General features: G+C 38.8%; 1 protein-coding gene across 5 annotated transcripts in view; it reads left to right on the top strand.

Annotated features, from left to right (window-relative positions):
* Positions 1-26,433, top strand: part of OFD1 (OFD1 centriole and centriolar satellite protein) — a 50,405-nt gene that overhangs the window by 4,411 nt on the left and 19,561 nt on the right. For all 5 annotated transcript variants that reach the window (XR_014492526.1, XR_014492527.1, XM_083362689.1 and 2 more), the window contains exons 4-16: positions 3,166-3,234; positions 3,320-3,350; positions 4,095-4,199; positions 6,456-6,592; positions 8,289-8,462; positions 9,880-9,986; positions 13,119-13,238; positions 21,271-21,344; positions 21,436-21,527; positions 21,648-21,837; positions 22,939-23,069; positions 23,240-23,351; positions 24,648-25,226. Coding sequence is in view for 3 of the 5 variants with exons in the window: in XM_083362689.1 (XP_083218815.1) it covers positions 3,166-3,234; positions 3,320-3,350; positions 4,095-4,199; positions 6,456-6,592; positions 8,289-8,462; positions 9,880-9,986; positions 13,119-13,238; positions 21,271-21,344; positions 21,436-21,527; positions 21,648-21,837; positions 22,939-23,069; positions 23,240-23,351; positions 24,648-25,226 (1,921 nt within the window). In the remaining 2 variants the exon portion in view is untranslated. The remainder of the gene's footprint in view (positions 1-3,165; positions 3,235-3,319; positions 3,351-4,094; positions 4,200-6,455; positions 6,593-8,288; positions 8,463-9,879; positions 9,987-13,118; positions 13,239-21,270; positions 21,345-21,435; positions 21,528-21,647; positions 21,838-22,938; positions 23,070-23,239; positions 23,352-24,647; positions 25,227-26,433) is intronic.

The following is a 26,433-nucleotide window of genomic DNA, read 5'->3' as shown; positions in this document are numbered from 1 at the left end:
CAACCCTGCCCACACACCCCCACAGGTGTCCCTCCCCACGAGCAACATTGAGGTGACCGCACCCACCCAATCTTCCATGACCACCACAGCCACACCCACCCAGTGGGCCACGCTCATCTGGCACCCAGTGATAAATAAGTGGGTTTTGGGTTGCAGTTTGGGCACCCGGTCTCTAAAAGGTTCGCCACCACTGGTTTAGAGTTTGAAACATTATTAGAGACCCCATACAGCCACTTCACGGTCTATTTCTGTTGCTCCCCTCTGGGAGGAGGTTTTGAAATATTTATAGCAGAACTACTAGATTCTGTAACAGCTTTATTCCTTGTGCCATCCATCTTATAAATATGCAGGATTCTTTTTTTCCCCGTCATATTTATACATTCTAACTAGACTGATATTTCTCTCTGTTATATATGTGTGTATATATGTGGGTATATGCATAATGGTATTTTTTTTGAGAGCTGAATGCAATGAAATTTCATTTTAATGTAAGCTGATTAGCATATATTTAAAATGACAATAAAGTATTCTATTCTCTGAAAATGAAGAGATATTCCCTGAGCATGTTTCTGCCAATCAATTTGCAATCCTGTTGTTACCTCCTGACTTTCAAGTTCCTGAAACCAAAGAGGAGCTGTATAGCTTTTTCTGGTGTTTTTTTTGTGAAAGTGTGCCTTCTTAATTTAGAACTGGTACCTAAAGAATTTTTCTAAAGCTGTTACCAGAATTTCTCAATTTAAGGCAGTTTGCTTAACTATGGTTCAGATTAATGACAGTCTTGGAAAGGGTGGTTTATGGCCTGTAAAGCACTTTCAACCATCGCAAAATATTCCCTCATGTGATCACGATCTTGGTGTTTGGCAACCTGTTTGTACTTATGACCTGTTGCCAAACATACTCCAGTCATATGATCTCTGTTTGTAATCTTTGCCAGCTTTCCCAAAAAACCAGTGGGGAAGCTGTCTGGGAAGGTTGTAAGTTGCTGCCATCTGCTGAGGACTTCTCATCTTTGAGGCTAGCTGAAAGAGCTCCCTGGTGAAAGTTTTCAGCTCTGTGCCTGGTAGCCAAAATCCAAACAGGCACAAAACTGAAATCCTTTGGCAGGAAATTCAGCCAGCTCCCAGAGACAAGAGGGAGCAGAAATTCAAGCAAGACTTCAAACTCCTGCTAGGTTTTTCAGTTTGCTTCGGTGCATGCCATCAAGTAAAATGTCAAAATTTGCGCTGATTGCCACTAAAATCCATAAAAAATTGAAATGACTAAATTTTTCCAAGCAGCTTTAGGCTAGGTTTCTTCATAGCTCCCTTTTATTTATTTAGTGTCCTGCATTTTGTTTGAAGCAGCTATCAGCATTTTTTAACGAAACTGAAGAGTTAAAGCATAGTTTTCAATTTTAGTTTAGTGATTAAGAACCTGGCAAGAAGTGTTCCTACAAATTGCCTTAATATTGTATTAGAGGAAGGCAACTTTTTAGTATTTTATGAGCACAAGAAGGTGCTTTATATTAATATTTGGTTCATTGGAGCAATATTGTGATAGAAGTCAGAAGTGACAAATTCTTTTTTTGCTAACTTATAGGTAAACCTATGAAGTCTTTGAAGAGACTTTCTTTATAGGTAATGTTCAAATATGTCATGCCTATATACAGTCTAAAACAATCTATTCATGTGAACGCATACCCCATGATGCTAATGGAGTAAAGGAGCCAGGGAGAGAATTGTAGTACTTTTACATGTTTATATGTAAAAGGGATATACATTTTAAGTTTCCTTAAGAAACTTAAGAATGAATTATAACTCCAGAAGTATTTTTGAAAGCAGAAGTAGAAAGACAAAGTTCTTTAGGAATATTAGACAGACATGAAAAGAGAACTTTTCAAAGGTGACAGAAAAGAGAACATATTGGCATATTGCATAGTTAATATGAGGGCAATTCGGAAATAAACCTGTTTGGTAATCAACGACAGACACAGATACAAAACTTTTATTATACACATTAGAAAACTACAACATTTTTTACATAATCGCCATTCAAATTGAGTCACTTGTCATAAAGTCTTACAAGGTTTGAGATTCCTTAGCAGTCACTTGGGGCCCAATCTGGGCTATGGGGTGTGTGTGATCAAAAATATCCCAATGGAGCTGCTTCAAAAGGTCTTGGGTGCGTTTAGCGGTGTGCGGGCGAGCATTATTATGAACCAACACCACACTGGAAGTCAGCATGCCCCGATGCTTGTTATGGATGGCTTGTCTGAGTTTTCTTAACGTTTCACAGTAAACTTCTGAATTGATGGTCGAACCACGCTCCATGAACTTCACTAGCAGTACTCCTTTGGCATCTTCACATTTGGCGGGATTTTCTATGGCAGGATTCATTTTCAATTGATCTAGTGGACAAGTCAACTGCAACACAACCTTCTCCTTCCTCTCCTCACTGCCTACGGCACTATAGGACGGATGTCGCTGTCCCGTCTGTTTCCCGCACATGCTCAAACAGAGGTTTATTTCCGAATTGCCCTCATATCTGCAATGAATTAGTAATCCAGAAAAATGTAATTTCTAATGCTGAATAAGACACTAATATCAAGTAAAAAAAACTATATAAATGCTTGGTATAAGAGTTGTGTCCTGTTTGGTAGTGAAAAAGGTCAAATGCATTTCTCTAGAGAGAGGACAAACTAACATCTGAAGATTTCCTGAAGGTATTCCACCTCCTGATTCTTCAGGGTTTTAAAATCAGTAACAAAGAAACCTGTAAATGGAATTTGAAAAAGGACTGATGATCCAGCAGTTTTAATCAAACACTGGTATCACATGATCTTTTTGGATAGTGCTAGTTAGTAATACTGTAGCTCTGTTTGGACTGAATATTTGAGCCATCTTTAGAATTGTCCCATATACTTAAGGCATTGAAAACCCATTTTGTATTACTTAATGGTTTGAGGAGTACAGTATTTATAGGATTGATTGTAATAGATGTATATGTAATTGTTGGAATTGTAGATGGAGACACTTAGTTGGCTATAGAAAATGAGAAAATGTTGACTTATATGATGAAGTACTGTTTTTTGCCATTTCCAATATCATGTTTTATTTTATTGTTCTCAGGTATGTAGAATTTAAATGTGTAGTTGATGGTTAAGAACTTATTTTTCTTTTTCCATAGGAGCTTAATATACAAGATCTGCTCCGGCTGATAAGGATCAGTCCAACAAGCGACCTTTATAAAATGCTGGTAAAAGAATACTACTTCAAGAAAATGTATGTATTCAGCTCCTAGTAATGAACGTTGTTTTGAATAAATGGATTTCTGTTTACAGGTTTCAGATTTAACAAAAACCAGCATGAAAGGTATGACTTTTGATTTACTTGTTTTAAACTGTTTAGTGATATGTACTTGTCATTATAAGCTACTCAAAGATGTTAAGGAAATAGATGTCATAAAAACTTCCTAACTAAATAAAATGTTAAAAATGCTAACTTGTCCATTACAGAAATCTTATTTCTGCTTACTGTGTAAATTGAACTTAAAAAAACATTATCCACAGCTACAAAAACCCTGTCGGTCCCTGCTTTAAAGCAAACCTTCTATTTTAGTATAAAATTAAAGCAGAAGAATGATTAGCAATCAGTATATTTAAAAACATAAACTGCCATTAGAAAATGAATTTGTAAAATGTCACTTTCGGTTTAGTGTAATGTTTTGAGGGAATCAATTGGGCAAAATAGGGATAGGTTTGGTAACTGATATGACTGCAATGTTAGAAGATCATATTTTTCTTTTAAATTCTGTAAGCTCTCCTTTGCCTTCTTACTGTTATGGCAGGAGCCCCAAACCTTTTGGGTGCTGGGGATCTGTTCCTTGGAGAGTGTTTTTTCCACAGACGGGAGTGTATGCTTTCATGCTTCCTGGATCCTGCCTGTGGGCTTCACTTGCTTGCACAGACCAGTTCCTGTTGGGCCACAGACCGGTGCCAATCCATGGCCCAGGAGTAAGGGACCCTGTGTTACAGCATAGCATTTTTTTTCACATTCTCATGAGAGATAGATTTATTGTACTGTATGAGAGATATCTATTTATTGTACTTCTCCAAGGCTTTCTTATACAGATTTTAACAGAATTGGTGGAATACAATCTCTGTAAGGAGACCTGTAATGCAGAAACTCAGACAAGTTCAGCACTCTACAAAGAATCTCTTGGTAAGTTTAGTATTATAATTGACTTATCCTCAGGTAACTTGGCAAATTATCTATATAGCCTCAGTGAATGTGTGTATATTATTTGTTGTTGTTGTTAGTTGTGAAGTCATGTCCGATCCATCGCGACCCCATGGACAACGTTCCTCCAGGCCTTCCTGTCCTCTACCATCTTCTGGAGTCCATTTAGGCTCATGCCTACTGCTTCAATGACTCAATCCAGCCACCTCATTCTCTGTCGTCCCCTTCTTCTCTTGCGCTCAACCTTTCCCAGCATTAGGCTCTTCTCCAGTGAGTCCTTCCTTCTCATTAGGTGGCCAAAGTATTTGAGTTTCAACTTCAGGATCTGGCCTTCTAAAGAGCAGTCAGGGTTGATCTCTAGGACTGACCGGATTGATCGCCTTGCAGTCCAAGGGACTCGCAGGAGTCTTCTCCAGCACCATAGTTCAAAGGCTTCAATTCTTTGGCGCTCAGCCTTTCTTATGGTCCAACTTTCACAGCCATACATTGCAACTGGGAAGATCATAGCCTTGACTATACACACTTTTGTTGGCAGGGTGATGTGTCTGCTTTTTAGTGTGCTGTCTAGATTTGCCATGGCTTTCCACCCCAGGAGCAAGCGTCTTTTAATTTCTTGGCTGCAGTCCCCATCTGCGGTGATCTTGGAGCCCAGGAAAATAAAATCTGTCACTACCTCCATTTTTTCCCCATCTGTTTGCCAGGAATTGAGAGGACCGGGTGCCATGATCTTGGTTTTCTTAATGTTTAGTTTCAACCCAACTTTTGCACTCTCCTTCTTCACTTGTAACAAGAGGCTCTTCAGTTCCTCTTCACTTTCTGCCATTAGAATGGTATCATCTGCATATCTTAGGATTCTTGCCCACAGTAGTATACCTGATGGGCATCTGAATTAAATTCACCCATTCCTGTCCATTTTAGTTTGCTGATTCCTAAGATGTCGATGTTCAGTCTTGTCATCTCTTGTTTGACCACGTCCAGCTTTCCTTGATTCATGGATCTTACATTCCAGGTTCCTATGGAGAAAAAATCTTTACAGCATCAGACTTTCCTTTCACCACCAGATACATCCACAGCTGAGCATCGTTTTGGCTTTGGCCCAGTCACTTCATTCTTTCTGGCGCTACTAGTACTAGCCCTCTGCTCTTCCCCAGTAGCATATTGGATGCCATCCGACCTGAGGGGCTCATCTTCCAGCATCATATCTTTTTTCCTTTTGGTACTGTCCATGGGGTTTTCATGGCAAAGATACTGGAGTGGGTTGCCATTTCGTTCTCCAGTGGACCACGTTTTGTCAGAATTCTCTGCTATGACCTGTCCATCTTGGGTGGCCCTGCACAGCATAGCTCACAGCCTCATTGAATTACGCAAGCCCCTTCGCCACGACAAGGCAGTAATCCATGAAAGGGGTATATTCTTTAGCAGGATTTTAAATGAGGGCCAAAACCTCTTAGGCATTTTAGTATAAAATGTGTATAGGTACCCCTCAGTTCTCAATTATATTTGCCTTAATTTTGTTAGACATAGATATATTACAATTTGTAAATGGAGGTTATGTTCTAATAGAAGAGAATATCTATAGTTCAGGATTGAACTATGTAGTCCTTGATGCTCTCTGAACTTGTGGTTTGCTTGCAGACATTTCATTACCAACCGGGTACATCAGTGCTAGCAAGTATGGAATTTGCTTCATGTTTGTATATAGTAGCTTGCAAGTTATTGTATATAAACGGAGCAAACCCCACATTCCCCAGTACTGATGGTGTTACCTAGTCAGGTAATGAAACATCTGCAAGCAAACAACCAAGGACACCACAATCATCTTTTAAGGAACACCAAGGACTGTACAATTATCTTTAATTAATGTTGACATTGGGTGTTTCTTGGCAGATTGTTTTTTACAGGACGAGTAGCAGAATTATTCTTCTTGTTCCCCTTGCCATATAAAGTATATAGTACTGTAAGATTAAATAATGGCATCGGTTCACATGATCCCCAAAACATTTATGTCTCTGAAGGATTCCGTTGTCAGCTTCTCATTTGCACATTAAGCCAGTTTTCTATCTTTGTCTGCATTTTGAGTTCTGTTTTCAACCTCCATTGTACTACATTATATGAATATAATAAGAAATACCAAAACAATTTGGTTTCATATTATTCTCCATATCTTTTGATATTTTTTACTATTGTTATCCACTTATACCTCAGTAATGGAACACTTCATATATTTTGTTTTTGTAGCTGAGAAACTTCAACTAATTGATGAACAGTTTGCAGACATGTATCCTCAGCGTCATTTATCTGAGTCTTTTCATGTAAAACTTGCTGAATATAAAAGAGAAATAGAACAGCAGCTGCAGACAGAAATGTTGCAAAAGGTAATGACAGCTGGAAAGGACAAAAGGGATAGTTATATGACATTGTTGTAATTTCATATATTCATATTCATTCCTATGTTGTTTTATGTTTGTTTCTTTGTTTTTATGATTGGCTTTTTCTTAAGAAAATAAAACCCAAGGAAGAAACATAAAGGATCAATATTTGTTGAACTTAACATTATTATTAATATTATGGGTAAAAGGAATTTGTCTATTATAAGAGAGAATAAAAGGTAAAGGTAAAGGTTCCCCCGCACATGCGTGCTAGTCGTTTCCGACTCTAGGGGCCGGTGCTCATCTCTGTTTCAAAGCCGAAGAGCCAGCGCTTGTCCGAGGACGTCTCCGTGGTCATGTGGCCGGCATGACTAGACGCCAAAGGCGCACGGAACGCTGTTACCTTCCCACCGTAGTGGTCCCTATTTTTCTACTTGCAGTTTTACATGCTTTCGAACTGCTAGGTGGGCCGAAGCTGGGCCGAGTAACAGGCGCTCACTCTGTTACACGGTGCTCGGGATTCGACCCGCCAAACTGCCGACCTTCTGATCGACAAGCTCAGCGTCCTAACCCACTGAGCCACCGCGTCCCTATAAGAGAGAATACTTTCCCCTATTTAGAGTATGTGACGTAAATAATACTTTGCATGATTGTTAAAATAAAAAGCCCAGAGAGGCAGCTAATTGGATTATGTTCTACACTATCATCTATAGCTGAGAGGGTCTCAGAAAAACTACAATTGGATCCAAATATTTTCTTCCCCCATAGGAGACAATTTGATATAGGGATGTGGTACATCAAGAGGAGGTATTAACAGATTTCTCTGCAATATGTTGATACTTCTTTTCCTGTTCCCTGCTTGTTGGAAAAGTAAAAATAGGTTCTGAATATATGTATTTTGAAATTAAATTGTATATATTCTTAATAATATGACCCACAAACACTGGTTGCATCTATGGCATCCCAGTGATGTTCAAATGAACTTCTCTGTTGATTTTATCCTGTGCTTGTCTAAGCAATAGCGACAGGAATAGCACTTAGACTTATATACTGCTCTACAGTGCTTTACAGTTCTCTTTAAGCCAGGCATGTCAAACATGCAGGCTGGATGCAGCCCATGCAGGCCATGCCCACTCCATCCCTGCAAAAGCAAAGAAAATCACGATACGGCCCGCAATGCAGCTGGGCTTTGCACCCCTGCTCTAAGTGGTTTACAGAATCAGCACAATTGCCCCCAACAATCTGGGTCCTCATTTTACCGACTTTGGAAGGCTGAGTCAGCCTTGAGCTGGTGAAGATTGAATTCCGGCTGTGAGTAGAGTTTGCCTGCAATACTACATTCTAATCACTGTGCATTCCATATTCTTCTTTCCCATTACCTGAAATGTTATAGACTGCAGAGATGAGGAAATGCATCCATGCTTAAACGTAAATAAAGCACAAATGCTTTAAGATTCCAACAGTATTCCCTCAATATCTGCATTTTAAGATAAATGGCTTTGTTAATTCTAGGTGAATGCTGCTATTTCAAATTTCCCTCAAAAGTTGAAAATAAACCATATGAATAAATGTTAATGTCATTAAGGAATTTAAAGAAATTACAAGCTGAACAGTACACTTGAAGCACAGGAAAAGGCTGTTAAATTTCTGGCCAGCATATCTCTTTTCAGTGTTTTCAATTTCTGTTTTATAAATGTTACAGTTACAACACTTCAAGGATGTTGAAATTGCCAAAATCAAAATGGATGAAAGGGCAAAATTCAAGAAAGAACTTTCAGAACTTCAGAAAGAGTTTCAAAGAGATCATCAGGCCAAGTCAGAGGCTCTCACCTCTCGAGAAAGAAATGCTATTGAGCGACTTCATAAACAGCAAGAGGTATTTTTTTAAAAGCTAAACCTACATAGTTACTAATCCCTTGAAATTTTCTGTAGTGAGAGTTTGGTGAATTATCCAATATTAGGAGTTCTTTCAGAAAGTTTCTGAAAATAATTACATATATTTTGCCTTGGTTTGTGATATCACACAGGGTTACTAGTGAATTAGATACTCATATTAAAAATAGGATTTTTAAGATGATTTCAATGGGGTGACATGTCACATGGTTTATGTGGGATGCTATTAATGTTCAGTTTGTACTGGGAAAAATGAAGATATATTGATTTATTCAGCTAATGGCTTATATTTGATAAATAGACTTGTCAAAGAAATGGGAAATGTACTTTGTTTTGGGCTTGCAAGAAAACATTGATTCTGGAGTATGCCATCAAGAGGCTTTGCACTCACTGCATTATAACAGAATAAAACTTAAAATGCTTGAAGTATTTTGTGCTTTATTGAAATGAAATATTTCAAACATTTAGGATGAATTTTTCAATTAGTGTTCCATAGAACTTAGGATGTGTTAAGAATTTGATGGCTTTTGTGAAATATTAAACACAAAAAAGAAAAAAAAATCCAGCCAATTTCACTTAAACACAGTCATTTTTACCTCATGATTAGTTTCTTGGAATTATTTTTTAAGCTTAGCGGTTCTATGGATTGAAAACTTTGAAAAGCTTTTGAAATGAGAATACAGAACAAGTTTTTGGTCCAATTTCACCACAGGATCACAAGAATGAACCTATCAGTATTTGGCAAATTGGTGTGGATGCCGACATTTGTTTCACCTTTTTCCCATGCTTTTTGAACTGACTATATCCTTCCTTTGTACTATAGGCTGATTCAAAGAGATGCAGTTAAAAAAATTACAGAATTGTCTTCTGTCTCCCACTCTTTCTAGCTACAATAGGAATGGCTTATTTTCTGGACAGTCATTCAGCATCACAGCATCATTGGAGAATAATCTTTTCTAGAATGAATCTTTTACAATGATGAGTAGTAGTGTTCCTTAAAATGCCTGCTAGATCTCCCTCCCCAGATCACCTGATTAAGCCTAAGTCTAGCCCATTTAGAGAGAATTGCAAAACAACTTTACTTTGTACATGACATTATGAAAGGTGTTTCAAACTATTTGAAACATTGTTTCAAGCTTGAAATGTTTTGCTTGTCCCTGATGACAAAGCGGGTTGGGTTTTTTTGGTTATGTGGTTTGGAGTTCATTACTTCATATTCATCTGTCCTCATACTTCTTATTTCACCTAAACTGCAGTTTCCATATCTTCTTGTAATTAGTTTATCAATAAACCAGTGAAAAAAGTAGGAACCTATGGAAGTTGATATTACAAACAAACCGGTGTTTTTTTCAAACTGTTATTTTTGAGGGATATATCACCCAAACTGTTTTTCCTAACAGATTGATGCAAAGGAAATTTACTTGCAAAGACAAACTTTATTAAAAGATATTGAAACAGTAAGAAGCCGAGAGGAAGAACTGAAGAAGAGAATAGAAGCTTTTGAAATGTGAGTTTCTAAAAACAATTAATGGGAATGCTTCTTTTGTGAAGCCGTTCCTATCTTAATTTTTTAATATCACACCTTATAGACAAAAATTATGATTCATTTTATTAAGAAACAATCAAAAGCTCCTGGAAAGTCTGCTGAGGAACCATTATGTGCTACTGTATATACCTTTCTCCCTAATATAGGAATTATTTTCTGGATTATATAGGTAATCCCCGAGTTACGAACGTTTGAAGTTGTGTGATAAGCGCACAGAAGTGTTTACAAAAAAGTCCTGAAATTATGAATGTTGCTACACCATTCCCTCCCCCCCGGCCCCAGATCTCTCTAGGCAATAGGCTTGTGGATATTCACCTTGGGAAGACCAAGAGAGTCTTCATTTTCTTGGCTTTCTCACTGCTTCAGGCCTCCAGTATTAACAGAGAATGGAGGCCTTAAGTACCACAAGAACATGCAAGATCAGTGGCGCGAGATCTCATGCTACTGACCTCGTGTTTTCTCACAGTACTTTGGTCTCTGTTCTCTGCAAATGGAGGCCTGGGCAAGAACTGCGGCAAAAGGCTTTGCAAGTGGAGGTAAGATCTGAAACATCCTTCCCTCTGTTTGCAAAGCCTTTTGCCATCTTTGCAAGAAGCCTCTGCCACTGAGAATGGAGTCCTGGGTTGACACGCCTATTGCCCTCAGCCTCCGTTTCACTGGCAGAGGCCTTTCATGATGACCCAGGGCACAGCACAAAGGCAATGCAGTCAGCTGGCAATGTAAACAGTTCTTTAATTGCTGCAAATTTCCTCCAAATGGTCCCACGTTTGCTGGCAAGCCTCAAACAAAAGAACACACACACACACACACACACACACACACACAGAGCAGTCTCAATACAGCCTGATTAGTATAAGAATGTACTCAAGGCTATATAGATAACAAACAAAAAAACATAAACTTAACGAGTCCGCTATGACCTGTCCGTCTTGGGTGGCCCTGCACGGCATAGCTCATAGCTTCATTGAATTACGCAAGCCCCTTCGCCACGACAAGGCAGTAATCCATGAAGGGGGTTGAAAGGTTAAACAGATAAAATTGCTATAAATATTGTGTTAGGAGATATTCAACATACAGTCAGAAACATACTGTATGTTCCTGCTATTTTATCTATTGAGTCATACATTAGAAATATGGTTTTCATGAAGTATTCAGTCATACAGATGCCAACAGAAATTCATTCAATGTTATTTTGCATTCATATACTGTGTTTCTCCGAAAGTAAGACCTACCCCGAAAATAAGCCTAACTTGATTTTGGGGGTGCGCCTAATATAAGTCCTATCCCAAAAGTAAGCCCTAGTTTGGGGGCGAGGCACATACCTAAAAATCAAATTAGGGTGGGAGGGGATGGAGCCATCCCATGTGCCCTGCACCCACTTACTTTGCAGTCAGGTCTCTCCCTCCTGGCCCACTTCTTCTGTGGCGTGCCCAGGCCTGCATTTCTCAGTCACAGGCCTTTCTGGAAGACCTCTGTGACCGAGAACCGAGCTAAGGACTCAGCTGCAGTGGCCTTCCGGAAAGGCCTGACTGCAAAATACAGGCTGGAGCTCCATTCCCTGCTGCAGAATGAAGCTGCTCCTTCAGCCACAGAAATGGGCTGGCTGGGCAGGGCTATCGGTGCTGGAGGAAAAGATACACCCCCCAAAAAATAAGACTTGGTACCTCTTTCGGAGGAAAAAAAATAAGACCTGGTCTTATTTTCAGGAAAACAAGGTATTTATGCTTTGAAGAATGTCATGATTAACTATGACAACTAGGATTGCAGAAATTGCCATTCCTAAAAAATGCAATCAGATATTATGATTGTATCCCTTAGTAATGAAAATTCTGGTTCTGAGTGCTCCCATAAGTTGAGGAATATAATTTTTCTACCCAGCTTTGAAATCCAACTTTTGCTTCAGTAGAGCAGAGGTCCCCAACGTTTTGCACCCCAGGGACCAGTTCCATGGAGAAAGGTTTTTCCGCAGACCAGAGTGTGCGTGGTTTTGTATGCTGCCTGCATTCCATGGATGGGGCTTTGCTTTTTTTGTGCGGACCAGTTACTGGAATGCCACGGCCTGGTACCGGTCCATGGACCGGGGGCTGGGGACCCCTGCAGTAGAGTATGGTTTGCACAAATTTGACCTTATATCAAGTCATATCAATTGCATTGAAATATCTTTTCCAATACCGTTCATGACAGCTCTACCTAATGTTAGTTTATGGCGATATTTCTTGACTGCTTGTTCTGTCTACTGTTGATGGTTGTTTCTAAAAGGGAAAAGCTATTCACCACTTCAGTATCTTCATTGCCAATTCTAAATTGGATTGTTCTATTTGTTGTCTTAGTTTAATATCTGAGATAGTGAACATGTTATAAATCATATTCAGTTTTTGATACCTGTGAATGTGAGCAAGCTGCTTAAAGCAATAATTCATAACATTTGTCATTTGGGTTATTGCGCAAAATTGACTTTTTATTTAAAGGCAGGAATTTGCTTGATAGGTCTTAATAAATACCATAAATGTTTCTCTAAGAGAATATTTACTTATTCTTTATGGGGTAATGATATTGTTTTCCCAAACAGCAATGAGAGAATTGGAAATGGAAGTTAGAACTATGCCTTCTAATTGTCAGCTGAATTTCCAGTTTGCAGTTTGCCTTTTGTTTGCCCTCAGTTGCCATAGTAATGGGGGAGGGGAGCATCTGGTATTTGGGGTGGGGAAGTGAGCTGGTGTAAAGTGTTCCTGTGAGAATTGGAAGGGAAATGTTTAGACTTTACAAGGCCAGTCATCCTGGGCCTCCAGAGTACACATAATCTGCTGAAGAGGGTTTCTCATAACATCATATTGGACATTGATTGGCCTGTTTTGGCTGGACCTTGGGGAGGAGGGCTGTGGGGAAGCATTCAATGTGTAATGTTCATGTGGTTTTTATTCAGCTCTTACCTTGCTTTTGCTGCTATCAGTTCATTCTTAATAAAAGTACCTCTTCTTCAAATCCATGGAGTCGGGGTTTTCTTTCTTAGGATTTGAATGGAGGCAGACCTGACATTAACGTTGTATTGACTCATTTCTAAAGCTTACCAGACATTTTCTTCTGTTTTCCTAGAGCTCAAAAGCTTCAAGAATCAAAGAATAGAACTGTTGAAGATTCACTTCATCGGCGGGAGATTAATGTGAAGAACATTGAGGAGACATATGACCAGAAGTTGAGAAATGAGCTGTTAAAGTAATATATATGCTTCTGGTCTTTAGAGAATGTTTAAAATGTAGTCCTTGCTTAATTGCCATTCATTTAGCAACTCTTCGAAGTTATGTTGGTGCTGAACAAATGGTATTTACAGCCAATCCTAAAGTTATGGCAGTTGCAGTGACTTTGAAATTACATGATCAAAATTTGAGTGTTGGCAGCTCACCCACATTTATGTTTAAGCTAATAATTTTTATTCTTACCGGTACATAAAGACATATTTATTACATTTATCAATAATTTTTAGCATATATATGTGTGTGTGTATGTATGTTAAGTGTTTGTTAAGTGTTTTAGAATACCTTGCTAGGCCCCAAACACGGGACAAATCTTATTGCCTGTTTCAGCCTAACCGAAGGCCATCCACAGGCTGTAGTCACAACAGTGACAGTTCATATTTGTGTAATTTTTTTTGGATTGCTAACAAAAAATTATTGTTATATATATATGTGTGTGTGTGTGTGTAAATTTTAAATTGCTAACAAAGAAGGGAGACTGATATGCATTTCAAACTTATTAGTTTTCATCAGTCAGCCATACCCTTCTGAGATTATATATATATATATATATATATATATATATATATATATATATATATATATATATATATATATATATATATGGATCTTTGGTTATTCGGGTTTTTCCCCGCGTAGAACTAAAGGTGTAGGGGCGACGTTTCGACGGAATCCCATCCGTCATCATCAGGCTGGTGGCTTCTGCTTCCTTCTTCTGGGAGAAGCATGTGGCTGTTTGTTCCTCTTTTTTAAACTGCCAGAGGGGGGGTGTTCTGTGGGTGGAGGTGTGCTCTGATTGGGTGGGGGAGTAAGTGTGTTCTGATTGGGTGGGAGTGTGTTTTGAATGGTGGGTGTGTTCTGATTGGGTGGGGGTGTGTTTTGAGTGGATGGGCTGGTCTCAGCTGCCAGCCTTAGACCTGAGCTGGTGAGTTGTGCTGCTTTTGTTCGGCTTCGTGTTTGTGGTGGTGCCATGTTTTTATAGTGGGTGTCAGTTTGCTTATTGTGTGGTTTGGAGGGGTTTAAAGTGGCTGATGTTGCAGCTGTAGTTAGGTTTCTGTTTTGTGGTTGTGCCTCGTTATCATTGTGGGTTCGGATTTGCTTTTTGAATGGTTGTGTGGTGGTAATGTCATGTGGTGTTATCATGACTTTGGGTCTATCATTCTTGGTGGTTGGGACTCGTCTGTCAAGGCGGGTTTCCAAATGGTTGGTAGGCGAGAGGTATCATCTTGTTTGTTTATGCTGTGGGGGCGTTTTTCTATCTCAATGGCTTCTCTGATTATTCTGTTGTTAAAATGTTCAATTTTGGCGATAGTTTTGGTTTTTTTAAAATCATTTTCATGTCCCGTGGCTTCAAAGTGTTGGACCAGGGATGAAGTTTGTTCTCCTTTTCTGAGTGAGATTTTGTGCTCTTCAATGCGTGCACTTATTCTTCTGTTGGTCTGTCCGATGTATGTGGTGGGGCAGGTGGTGCATGGGATTTCGTATACTCCTTGGTTTTCTAAGCCAATTATGTCCTTGGGGTATATATGTATGTATGTATGTATGTATGTATGTATGTATGTATGTTAAATGTTTGTTAAGCATTCATATCGGTCTCCCTTAGCAAGCCAAACAATTTACATATATATAGAGATATAGAGATGATATATCACCTTCATATGAGCTTTATGAGCAAATCAGTATTCAAATCTGACTTTTAATATTTATACTTCTAAGTTTTTAATGAAAATTTTCTTTCAGTTCATACAAATATCATGTATTCAAAGTAGAGATCTTATCTATTTAAGTATATTCTATTTTAATTCTCATAGATAGGGCGAAACCCCATTCTTCTTCAGTCTTATTTTAGCTTTCTTTCTTTGCCAAATTGTCTTCCATGTCTGTGCTTTTGAGTCAAATAAATCTTGTATTGTTAATTTGACATTAAAAAACCATCTGGTTGCCATTTTTTTGAGGGGGCTAGCAGATCTAACAGGTCGTCTCTTTATTTTTCCATCTTGACGTAGTTGTCCTGAACTGTTTATCTTCTCTTCCAGCTGTTCTTCTTCTTGATCCTCGGGTTCCTTCTGATTTATATAGAAAGTCTTTTCCTTATTCCATATTGTCAGTTTCTTTGAAAAAAAATCCCTTTTGGCAGGTGAGCCAGCCTATCTCTCATAAGGGGCAAATGGTACAAATTCTCCATGGATACAGCTTTTAAACATGTATAATCGACGCATAGGCAAAGAGACCCATCCTTTTTCTCCCAAAATAGAGCACGGGGTTGCCACCCAGGTTCTAGCCAGTTGAATGAACCCCCGGGCCAAATTCTTATTGATTAACTTGCATAACTCATCTAATTCCCTGGGAGTCATGGAATATACAGTAGCTTTGGTTTTGGTAGCTTGGCCCCTAGGTTTATCTCAATTGCATAGTCTGTAGGTTGGTGAAGGGAAAGCTCATCTGACCTCTTCTCAATGAAAACCTCGGCCAGGTCACAATATTCTTTTGGGATGCTCTGCAGCTCTTGCTCGCTCAAGGAAGATGCCAATTCCTGCTTTGAGCCCTCTACTTTATAACCACACATATTTTGGGTAGGGGTTCTCTTCTTTGGGACCTTTAGTCGCCCCTTTCTCCAGTTGATAAGGGGGTCCCACTTCTTTAACCAGGTTAGCTCAAGGACAAGAGGCCATTCCATACTGGGAGCCACGATGAAAGCTAATGTCTCTGAATGGCATCCCATGGTTAGTCCCAAAGCTTGCTGGGATGCCCCCAGTCACGGACCCATTGAGCTTCCTGAAAGTGATTGGGTCTTTGAGTTTCTTTAGGGGAGCCCCCAGTTTTCTGATTAGGTTTGGGCTTATTAGGCACCAGGTGCATCCCAAGTCCAACAATGCTGTGAGGACCATTCTCCTGCCCATGTCTGGGATCGACAATTCTCATGGGCATGGTTATGGGGTCAATCGGCCCACTTTCCAGGGGATTGTCTCCGGTGTTCCTGACTTGTCGTCCGGTGGGGTTGGAGCTCTACCCTCTGCTTTTGGGGCTCAGGAGCTCCACGACCTTGGTGGTCTTCAGGACTGTCTTTCGAGCTCGAGCAGGCTTACTCGGTTTTCCCACAGAGTAGCAGTCCAACTTCTTGGCTGGAGCTTTGCTGCAGCATTCTATAGCAGAGGTCCCCAGCCTTTGGGGCACCAGGGACTGGTTCCATGGAGTGAGGTTTTTCCATGGACCAGAGAGTGAGTGGTTTTGTGTGCTGCCTGCATCTCGCAGATGGGGCTTTGCTCTTTGTGTGGCCCGGTTGCTGGCATGCTGTGGCCGGGTACTGGTCCATGGACCAGGGCTTGGGGACCCCTGCCCTATAGCACGATGGCCTTCCTTGCCACACCTGAAGCAAGCGGCTGACCGCGGCTGGTTTGTGGAGGGTCTACTGGAGTCTCCCCTTCTCTCTTGTTGGATTTCTTTCCCGGATTTCCCAGAATGGTACTGGTTTGGGGTTTGGTCGATTTCTACTTCTCAGCTAGAATGCACCAGTCATATAAGCATGCAGGTGCTCCGCGGGCTATGCAGGCATTGTACAGATCATCACTCACAGCTTGAAAACAGCTTAGCAGGATGTCTTCAGGCCAGTTGAGGCAGCATGCCAAGTCGTGGAACTTCTCTGTATATTTGGCCACCAGTTGCTGCCTTGCTTCACTGTTTTTATGTGGTCCCAAGCCTTCTGGTCTACCAGGTGATCTGCAAACCGGTGCCTCAATGCTGTCATGAACCTGTTAAAATTCTGGAGTTCAGGGGCATCACAGTTGTGTAGGATGACCATCCATCTGGCTGCAGCCCCTTCCAAGGCTAGGGTAACGACTCTAATCTTTGCCACATCGTTGGGCAGAGTTCTCCCATACTTGAATGTATGTGAGAATGTGAGCCAGGAAGAACCCCAGCAGTTGGGGATCTCCATCAAACTTCACCCCCAGTGGAATCAGTTTGGCTCTTCCTGGGAGGCTCTTTCTCTGGGTACCTGTGGAGTCCATGCTCTCCAGGGGGTTGCTCGCCACTGTGCGGCTGGAGTAGCTGCCGCCAATTTCATTGAGCCTGTTGCTCCCCCTGTCACGTCTTCTCCACCCTCAACTTCCTCAGTCAGTTCTTTTTCGGGGCATTCCAGGGATTTAGCCTTTAGGTCCTCCAAAGCTTCCACCATGTATTGCATGGCTCGCTTCAGGATTCCCATTAGGTCCGACTGTTTGTCCATCTCTTCATCATCAGAAGACACTTCATATTTTTCTTCCGAGCTTTTTTTCCAGCACCCTGGGTGAAGATTACCCTTTGGTTTCTTCCTTCCCTATCCTCTTTCTTTCTGGCGCCGAACGACCATCTTCCAAACACCTGGAGGTGCCTTCTTTGAGGCAGACCTGGGTGGGCGACTCACTCCAATACTCAGTTCCAGCTTCTGCCGTGCCACTGTCAGGTGAAGACATATCGTGCACGCCTCCCCACAATAGGGCAGACACCTCTTCGGGTTGGGCACTACTGCAGACCTTGCTTTATGTAAGGACCTCCCTCAACTAGATCTCCCAAGGAAGCAGATCTCTTTAAACAGGCATTGTTTCAAAAGGAAGTTTTATTGAGAATTAGTGATAGCAGGAAGATAAAGCAAGGTCTGAAGATTTTGCGTATGAAAGGTTACTGTCAATGCTGCAAACATTGGATGTTTTTGCTCTGACAACAGAGGCAGCTTTTTACTTTAAACTTTTTTGCTTTGAATCAAATGAAGCTGCGGGGGGGAAGAGTATGCTAACCCGGTTGTTTTAATAAGATAAGGAATGGCGTGCTACAGAAAGGAAGTGAATCTTTGCATGTTAAACTAATTGGAGAATGTGATTTATGACGTGTAAACTAAGGGAGGGAATTGTGTTTGATACGATGTGTTCAGGAGAGGAGAATTCATATTCTGGCATCCATCCATGAGTGCCGATGCTTCGTTCTCATTATTATAGGCTTTTTAGAATAAACAATGCCTGAATGTTCTTTGATCTGTCTCATTTAATTTAATTTAATTTAATATTTGCATTTGTATACCGCCCTTTCCCTGAGGACTCAGGGCGGTTTACAGGGAATTAAAATCGAAACATACAAAAGTTAAAACCAATTAAAAAAGCATTAAATTCACCCTGTAGATTAAAACCCCAGTTAAAATTTTCTCCTCAGCCTGGGCCCGAGAGCTCAAAGAGCCAGGTCTTCAGGCCCCGGCGGAATGATCGGAGGTCAGGAGCAGTCCTCATTAATTGGAACCATGACAGTTACATCAAAATGCCCATTTAGGTCTCCTCCCCTCCCCATCCATTTGAAATCCAGCCAATACATAGGTACTAGGTTGTTTGAGAACCTAGTGATTTAGCGCCTTTCTCAAGATCTCTCTCAATTTCGTTTCCCAATGGTCCCAGGCTCCGTTGTCTGGAGATAATACAGATGTTTTCAGGTCACATTCCTTTCACATGGAGGAAGGGCAAAGCAAATACATTCCCCAATGAACAAGTTCCCCTCCCAACAGAATGGCAGGCCTTGAAAATGAAAACATAGGCACAAGCAATAAACTGTAAGCAAATCCATTTGAGGGGGCCTGACAGGCTCCCAGGTGTCTTTTATATAGGTAACGAGGTAAGATTAGGAGCACTCTCTTAAAGGGAGTGCTCCTAATCTCAGCTTGTTACCTGTATAAAAGACACCTGTCCACAGAAGCAATCAGATTCCAAACTCTCCACCATGGCCAAGACCAAAGAGCTGTCCAAGGATGTCAGGAACAAGATTGTAGACCTACACAGGCTGGAATGGGCTACAAGACTATCGCCAAGCAACCTGGTGAGAAGGTGACAACAGTTGGTGTGATTATTCGCAAATGGAAGAAACACAAAATAATTGACAATTAGTCTGGGGCTCCATGCAAGATCTCACCTCGTGGAGTTTCAATGATCATGAAAACAGTGAGGAATCAGCCCAGAACTACACAAGAGGATCTTGTCAATGATCTCAAGGCAGCTGGGACCATAGTCATCAAGAAAACAATTGGTAACACAGTAAGCCATGAAGGACTGAAATTCTGCACCTCCGACAAGGTCCCTCTGCTCAATAAAGCACATGTAGAGGCCTGTCTGAAGTTTGCCAGTGAACATCTGAATGATTCAGAGAGAACTGGGTGAAAGTGTTGTGGTCAGATGAGACCAAAATCAAGCTCGTTGGCATCAACTCAACTCACCATGCTTTGGGGGGTGTTTCTGCTAATGTGACAGGACAACTTCACCACATCAAAGGGATGATGGACGGAGCCAAGTACCATCAAATCTTGGGTGAGAACCTCCTTCCCTCAGCCAGGGGGCATTGAAAATGGGTCGTGGATCGGTATTCCAGCATGGCAGTAACCCAGAACACACGGCCAAGGCAAAAAAGGAGTGGCTCAAGAAGCACATTAAGGTCCTGTTGTGGCCTAGCCAGTCTCCAGACCTTAATCCCATAGAAAATCTGTGGAGGGAGCTGAAGGTTCGAGCTGCCAAATGTCAGCCTCGAAACCTTAATGACTTGGAGAGAATCTGCAAAGAGGAGTGGAACAAAATCCCTCCTGAGATGTGTGCAAACCTGGTGGCCAACTACAAGAAACGTCTGACCTCTGTGATTGCCAACAAGGGTTTTGCCAGCAAGTACTATGTCATGTTTTGCGAAGGGGCCAAATACTTATTTCACTCATTAAAATGCAAATTTATAACTTTTTAAAATGCATTTTTCTGGATTTTTGTTATTGTTATTCTGTCTCTCACTGTTAAAATAAACCTACCATTAAAATTATAGACTAATCATTTCTTTGTCAGTGGGCAAAACGTACAAAATCAGCAGGGAATCAAATACTTTTTTCCCCTCACTGTAGAGAAGAACTCACCTCATCCAAAAATTGTTGGATTGTATTTGTATGTTATGAAAATACTTATCAGAGGGAGATGGAAGAGGAAGGGGAAGTAGGGCTTTTGTTATTCTTGACTCTTTTCCAGTCAAGAGTGCATGTATTTCATGCTGCTTGCTCAGATTGTAGTGATGGGCACTATTTAGAAGGACATGGATTTTAATTTATTGGTGGTAGATTTTCCAAATCTTAAACCCATAATAAAACTTGTCCCCTTATTTACCTGCTGTTGCTATGATTAAAAAATATGCTGCTGTGCAAATATACAGACATACTGACTTTTTTGTCCATATCCAGTCTGATACAAAAAAATCCAAAATGCAATTCTAGGCATATTCAGGGCTTTTTTTGTCATAGAACACCCAGAACGGAGTTCCAGCACCTTTTTCAGATGGAACCTTGTAGGGTAGGCAAGGTGGGTTATATGACATGGGTGAGTTCCGGCACCTTTTTCTTTTACAAAAAAAAGCACTGGGCATATTTATGAAGAACTAAGCTTCATTGAGTTTTGAGGACAATGCATTTTTATTTCAAGAAATATTTCAAGAAATAAATATAAAAATAATTGAAATTTAAAGCAAAAGAAATAAAAAGGCGTAAATATATCAGAAAATACAACTTGCTTGAAGTCTAGATTTGAAACAAATTTAACACTTAAATCTGGATAGTATGAATTTGTTTAAAAAGCAATCATTTAGAAGTAGAAGCCACAAATAAAGGTGACAATGCTGGCTCAGTTACTTAAGAGTTTTGATGATGCTTCTTTTTTGCTGTAAGTGATGGTTCTAACTTTTATGCAGGTAGTGATAGATGTTAGTTTTTGATGTACCGTGTGCCTGATTTTGTTTTCAAAATGTATTCATCCTAACATTCACTTTATGACAGAAAAGAAGATTGGCAAACTTGCATTCTTTAACACTGTGTTCTTTTGGAAAGAAAAATTAGTAATTAAGAACTAGAACAGACAATAAACATGAGCCAAGATTGACTCAAAGGCAAATTTTTTAAAAAAGTGAACTTTAGCATCACAAGTTAAGTCAAATCAGTTGCCAGCATGTAATTTTATTTCTAGATATCAACTTGAATTAAAAGAAGAATACATAACCAGGACAAAAAAGTTTGCTGAAAATGAGACAGAGCAAAAAGGTAAAGTAGTAAAAAAAAGGCAAATAACTTTTGGTCTTGTAAACTATTTTCAAAATAAATTTAATCTAAAACTTTTTGTGTTTCTGATTAGAAAAGGCTATGCTTTTGCATGAAGAGACTATTGCGCTTAATTCAAAAAAGCAAGAATTCAACCAAGCTGTTTTGCGTGCAAAAGAACTTGAGGTAATTGAAATTGAAATACAGAAGTTTTAGCATGTTCTGAAATGGACATGCCAAATGAATAGTCTGTAAATCTCTGAACAAGTCTGATAATTTCATTTCTAATTTGCTATTTATTTCTAGCTGGAAATAGATTCAGTCAAGGCTCAAGTTTTATTACTAAGCAAACAGAATCAGTTGTTGACTGAAAAACTGAAAGAAGTTTCAGATTATCCTACACTAAAAGAGGAGAGAATAAAGTATCAAACACAGAATAAACTACTTGAACAGCAGCTGGAGGAAGCACACAATGAAAACCTACTGCTCCAAGACAGTTAGTATGAATCTAATACACCGGTATTTTATTGGAACGAATTACACAGATACTATAATTTTGTACTATCAGTGATAGCATTATTACATTGGGTGTGAGATACTTGTTTTCTTTCTTGTTGTACTTCTGTCCTAAGTGTTGATGTTTTTGTAGTGTTTCAGGAAGTATTAGCAAAAGTATAGAAGCATTATAACTGAACTACAGTTAGCATTGTCCTATGAAGCATGATTTTGTGCAATTGTCTCTGTCATTTATTTGAATAAAGACACAGTACTCTAAATTTTGGGAAGAGTTGGATACTCAACCATTATATCTCATATATTCATTAAGGAGGGTGGGAAATGACTGCTTTTTTTGCTCCTCAAACCGTTAAAATATTTCATACTTGTATCTTTAGGAAACTGAAAAGAATATTCAGAACCTTTGTTAAAGAAAAAACATATTTATCTGTATTATATATATACACCAGTGACCAGGTTGAATCTAGTGTCATTCTTTTGGATCAGTCATTTCTCCAAGCCTAAAGTAATTACTGCAATAAAATTTTACAGACAGTGAAGATGAGGTGCATATCTCATTCCTCCTGTTAGTTTGTCACACAGTGTTATATGCTTCTTAGCCAGATTTTACATAGCAGTCATGAAAGTACATATTTTATATCTGACTAATATTTAAAACTATTCAGATTGCTTATTACACTAAGATTGCAGGCTAATATATTAAGCAATACCCAAATTTGATGGTAGGGCCAAGAGACAAAAACTCATATACAGTAGCTCGAATTTCTTTCTTAAATTAAATTGTCAGGTCAGTGTAATTTTCCTGTTCTCTTCAGTAAATCTGCTGTATTATTTTTTATTTTGGAGGGTTTTTCCCTATGTGAGATGTTTTTGTTGTATTTTTATGTTATATGTGATTGGTCAAGAAATAAATACCTTACCCATTTTTAATAGATACTGAAAAATAATTTATCCATACCTCATAAAGCACTAAAAATGAAGTTGGATACATGACAGAATATATTTTCTGGCATAAGGTATTTTAGAGTGAAGGCAAGTTGTGATTTAAAAAATAATAATTTTCAGTCTCCTAAACTTACAGAGCTGAGTCGTCCATCATCTGGCTTTATGGTCCTTCAGGCAGAGTTAAAAAGAATAGAACATGCCAAAAAGCTTGAATGTGAGGAGTCTGAAAGTCATAAACAGATCTTGGAAAAACAGTTACAAAAGGAGGTAAGTTTTTTTGGGTTTTGCAGATGCTTCCAATAATCTTTGAACAGATTTCTATCCGAGATACTCAGTAGAGAAATATGGCAATATAAGCATAATCTAGCTTCCAGTGTGAATTGTTATTATTCTTACTCGTATTAATAACTACTTTGTATTTTTTTTAATGTTTTCAGATGGATCACTGTATACAGTTAAAGGCCCAGTTATCAGACTATGAAAATACCATCAGGAAGTTAAATGTACAGATAGAAGAATTAAAGTTACAATGGAAGCAAACACAGACAGGTTTGAACATTTTGATTTCTCACATCTTTTTGCCTTCAAACTCAAGCCTCTTTCTCTTGTATTTGATGCAAATGTGAGGCAATTTTATTTAAACATATAGATTATTTTTTGCCACAATTTATTAATTATTGAATACATAAATTTATTAAATATTGAATAAATATTGAATAAATTTATTTAATTTATTAAATATGGAATAAATTTATTAAATATTGAATAAATAAAATTATTGAAATGTTATATGCATAATGAATGATTGCCCAAAATAAAGTATTGTTTCTTGGATATAATTGTTTATTACAAAGAACAACACCTTGTTTTACGGAACACAGGGAATAATTTGGCTAGTAGCAATTCTTATTAAAGGTCTTTTAAATTCAAAGATAGCTTCCTTGTTTCCAAAAATTAATTTTGAAATAATACAAAACTGCCCTCTAGTTTCTAACATTTCAGTTTGCAATTTAGTTGTTCATTTGATTTTTAAGATTTTATTGGTCTGCCCAACACAGAAATGAAAGGAAGTAACAAAAGCTCTATTCCCTGTAGCTGTAACTTGTTCCTAAATTGCAGAGTAGTGTCCAAAGCAGAGTTGGGTAGTTGTTGTTAGTATGTATTCTGATAGTTTTGTGTTCATAAACTTGCACAAACAAGAATTTGGGCCTGCATCTACCTTTGCAAAAGTCTATGGCCAACTACTTTGAGGAAAGGGGGACAGATGCTGTATTAAAAATTTATTGGCGTGCTTCTTTCTTTTTGTGCCTTGAAGGCACAGTCAGCTAACTTGACATTGCTGAATGCTAAATCTGCTTTCTTTCAATCTTAGGGACTTAGAGTTGATTCTTAGAGAACCCAGATAGATCCTAATGGCTATGGGCAGAGTTCTCCAAGCAGGGTTTTCAAGTCTTTCCTGTCACTGCAGACCCTTCACATGTTAGTACTAAGAGGATGAGCCCAAGGGTCAAGGGTATTGTCAGGTATTGACTAAGATATGAGGGAGCTTCCCTTGTTATGAGTAAAAGCAGCCTTTGTCTTTGAAAGGAGCACATTATATTACATTGCAAGTCTTGTTATCATGACTATGATATTTTCAGTTTTATTTAGAATTTTGTCCCATCACTCTGACTTGGGATAATTTTGCTATTTAGATTTGGGTGTAGAAAAATATATAAAAATATTAAGGTAGGCTTCAAATGCAAAAGTTATTTTTACATGTTAATCATATGACCAAATCAACATTCACACAACTTTTCCTAAAATGTATTTTTTTATTTCTATACAAAACTCTTGATTATCTAGCACTACAAAATGAAGTATATCGGAATCCTAAGCCTTCTCTGGTTGATCGTTCAGTCATTGACTTGATTGATGATAAGGTTGTTCCACATGATATTTATATAGAGCATGCTTTTTTGAAAACTCAGCCTGTGACTGATCTTGGAATGGGAAATACAGCAAGTCGCAGTCATTATAATCACATCGTAAAATTCAACACATCACCAGATTCTGATTTAGAATTTGTAGCTACTACAAAAGCTAGGATAAAAGAACTGGAAAGAGAAGCTGAGTATTTGCAAGAGGCCTACAGGAATTACCAGCACAAAGTCACTCAAAGAGCAATTGACCCAACAAAGATCCCATCATCTTCCCAATCACCAAGTAACCATATCCTAGCATCTCAGCAAAGAAAGAGATCTACACAGGAGAATTTGTTGTCTCAGGAACATTCCTTTCACTTTCAAAAAAGTAAAAGCTATACCTGGTCACCAGGAAATGAAAATCATTTTAGTACCACTCCAAAAAAACCTTCCAGGCGTCTCTCTTCTACTCCTGTTTCCAAAGCAAGGTGGAACATCAGTAAAAAACTGTTTAATGAAGGTATGCAATTGGATACAGTTATGAAATTTGGTTGCTTTGGTGTGAGTTGCAAGTATTATTGATAGCAAACTTTGGTATCATAATTCATTACTCACTTTCATAGATCATTTCCAATTTCCCATTCACTGCTGAAATGGAAACACTATTTCAACACACTGCTTGCAGTGTGGAAATGTTTGTCATCACATAATCACTGCATATAGATAATTCTTGATTTAGGAATGTAATTGAGCCCAGAATTACATGTATAAGTTGTGGTCATTAAGTGGGTTATCACATGACTATGCCTGATTTTATGACTTTTTTGCAGCAGTAACAAAGCAAAAACTACAGTCATTAAATGAACCTTTAAATTGTAGTCTATGGGCATTTTGTACCAGAAACCAGAAGTACAATGCTGGTTTCTGGAAAAAAAGTCATAAATCATAGACACATGACCGCAGAATGCTGCAAATGGCCATAAATGTTAGCAAGTTGCCAAGCAATCACTTGACGATTGGACGTTTGTAACTGGGTTGTAAGCAGTTCTGTGAAGATCTACCATAATTTTGAACAGTTGCTGAGTGATTGTTCATAAGTCAAGGACTATTGGTGGAGTGCTTCAATTTTAATAAAGTGCTTTCACTTCTGTTGTCTAAAATATACATGGAGTTAAAGTTGAAATTAAGGTAGTGATACAAATAATTCACTGTCTTATATCACAATTAAATGTTTTCTCCCAACTAGTGTATAGTGTACCAATGTTTCAAAGTGCCATGCATGTTCCAGAACTTATAATACCTGCATGTGTGCTCATTTTAAATTATTCTGCAGTTTTTCAGCCATCGTGAGCCATGTACATTTTCTGTGAGCTACTTGGCTCCTTTGTTTAGTGTGATGAACTAGAACAATCTAATGGTTCCTCAATTTTTTTCTCTTATTTATTTATTTATTTATTTGATTTATATACCGCCCTTCTCCCTAAGGACTCAGGGCGGTGAACAGTGACATAAATAATAGAGTGTACAAATATAGATATTGAAAATAAATTAAACCCTAATTTAGCCCAAATGTCCAAATGGCCTCTTGTCCAGGGAGGTTCATTTAAAGTATATACAGAAGGCCCACTACATATTTTTCACATAAAATACATTCCTTAATATAAAATATTCAACTCATTTAATCTGAATTATTTCATTTAGCAAATTCAAGTATAATTTTTTTTAAA

Source organism: Vipera ursinii, assembly GCF_947247035.1.
Source record: "Vipera ursinii genome assembly, chromosome: 4".
Taxonomy (NCBI): domain Eukaryota; kingdom Metazoa; phylum Chordata; class Lepidosauria; order Squamata; family Viperidae; genus Vipera; species Vipera ursinii.
Note: the sequence above shows the minus strand (reverse complement) of the source record. Positions and strands in the feature narration are given on the sequence as shown.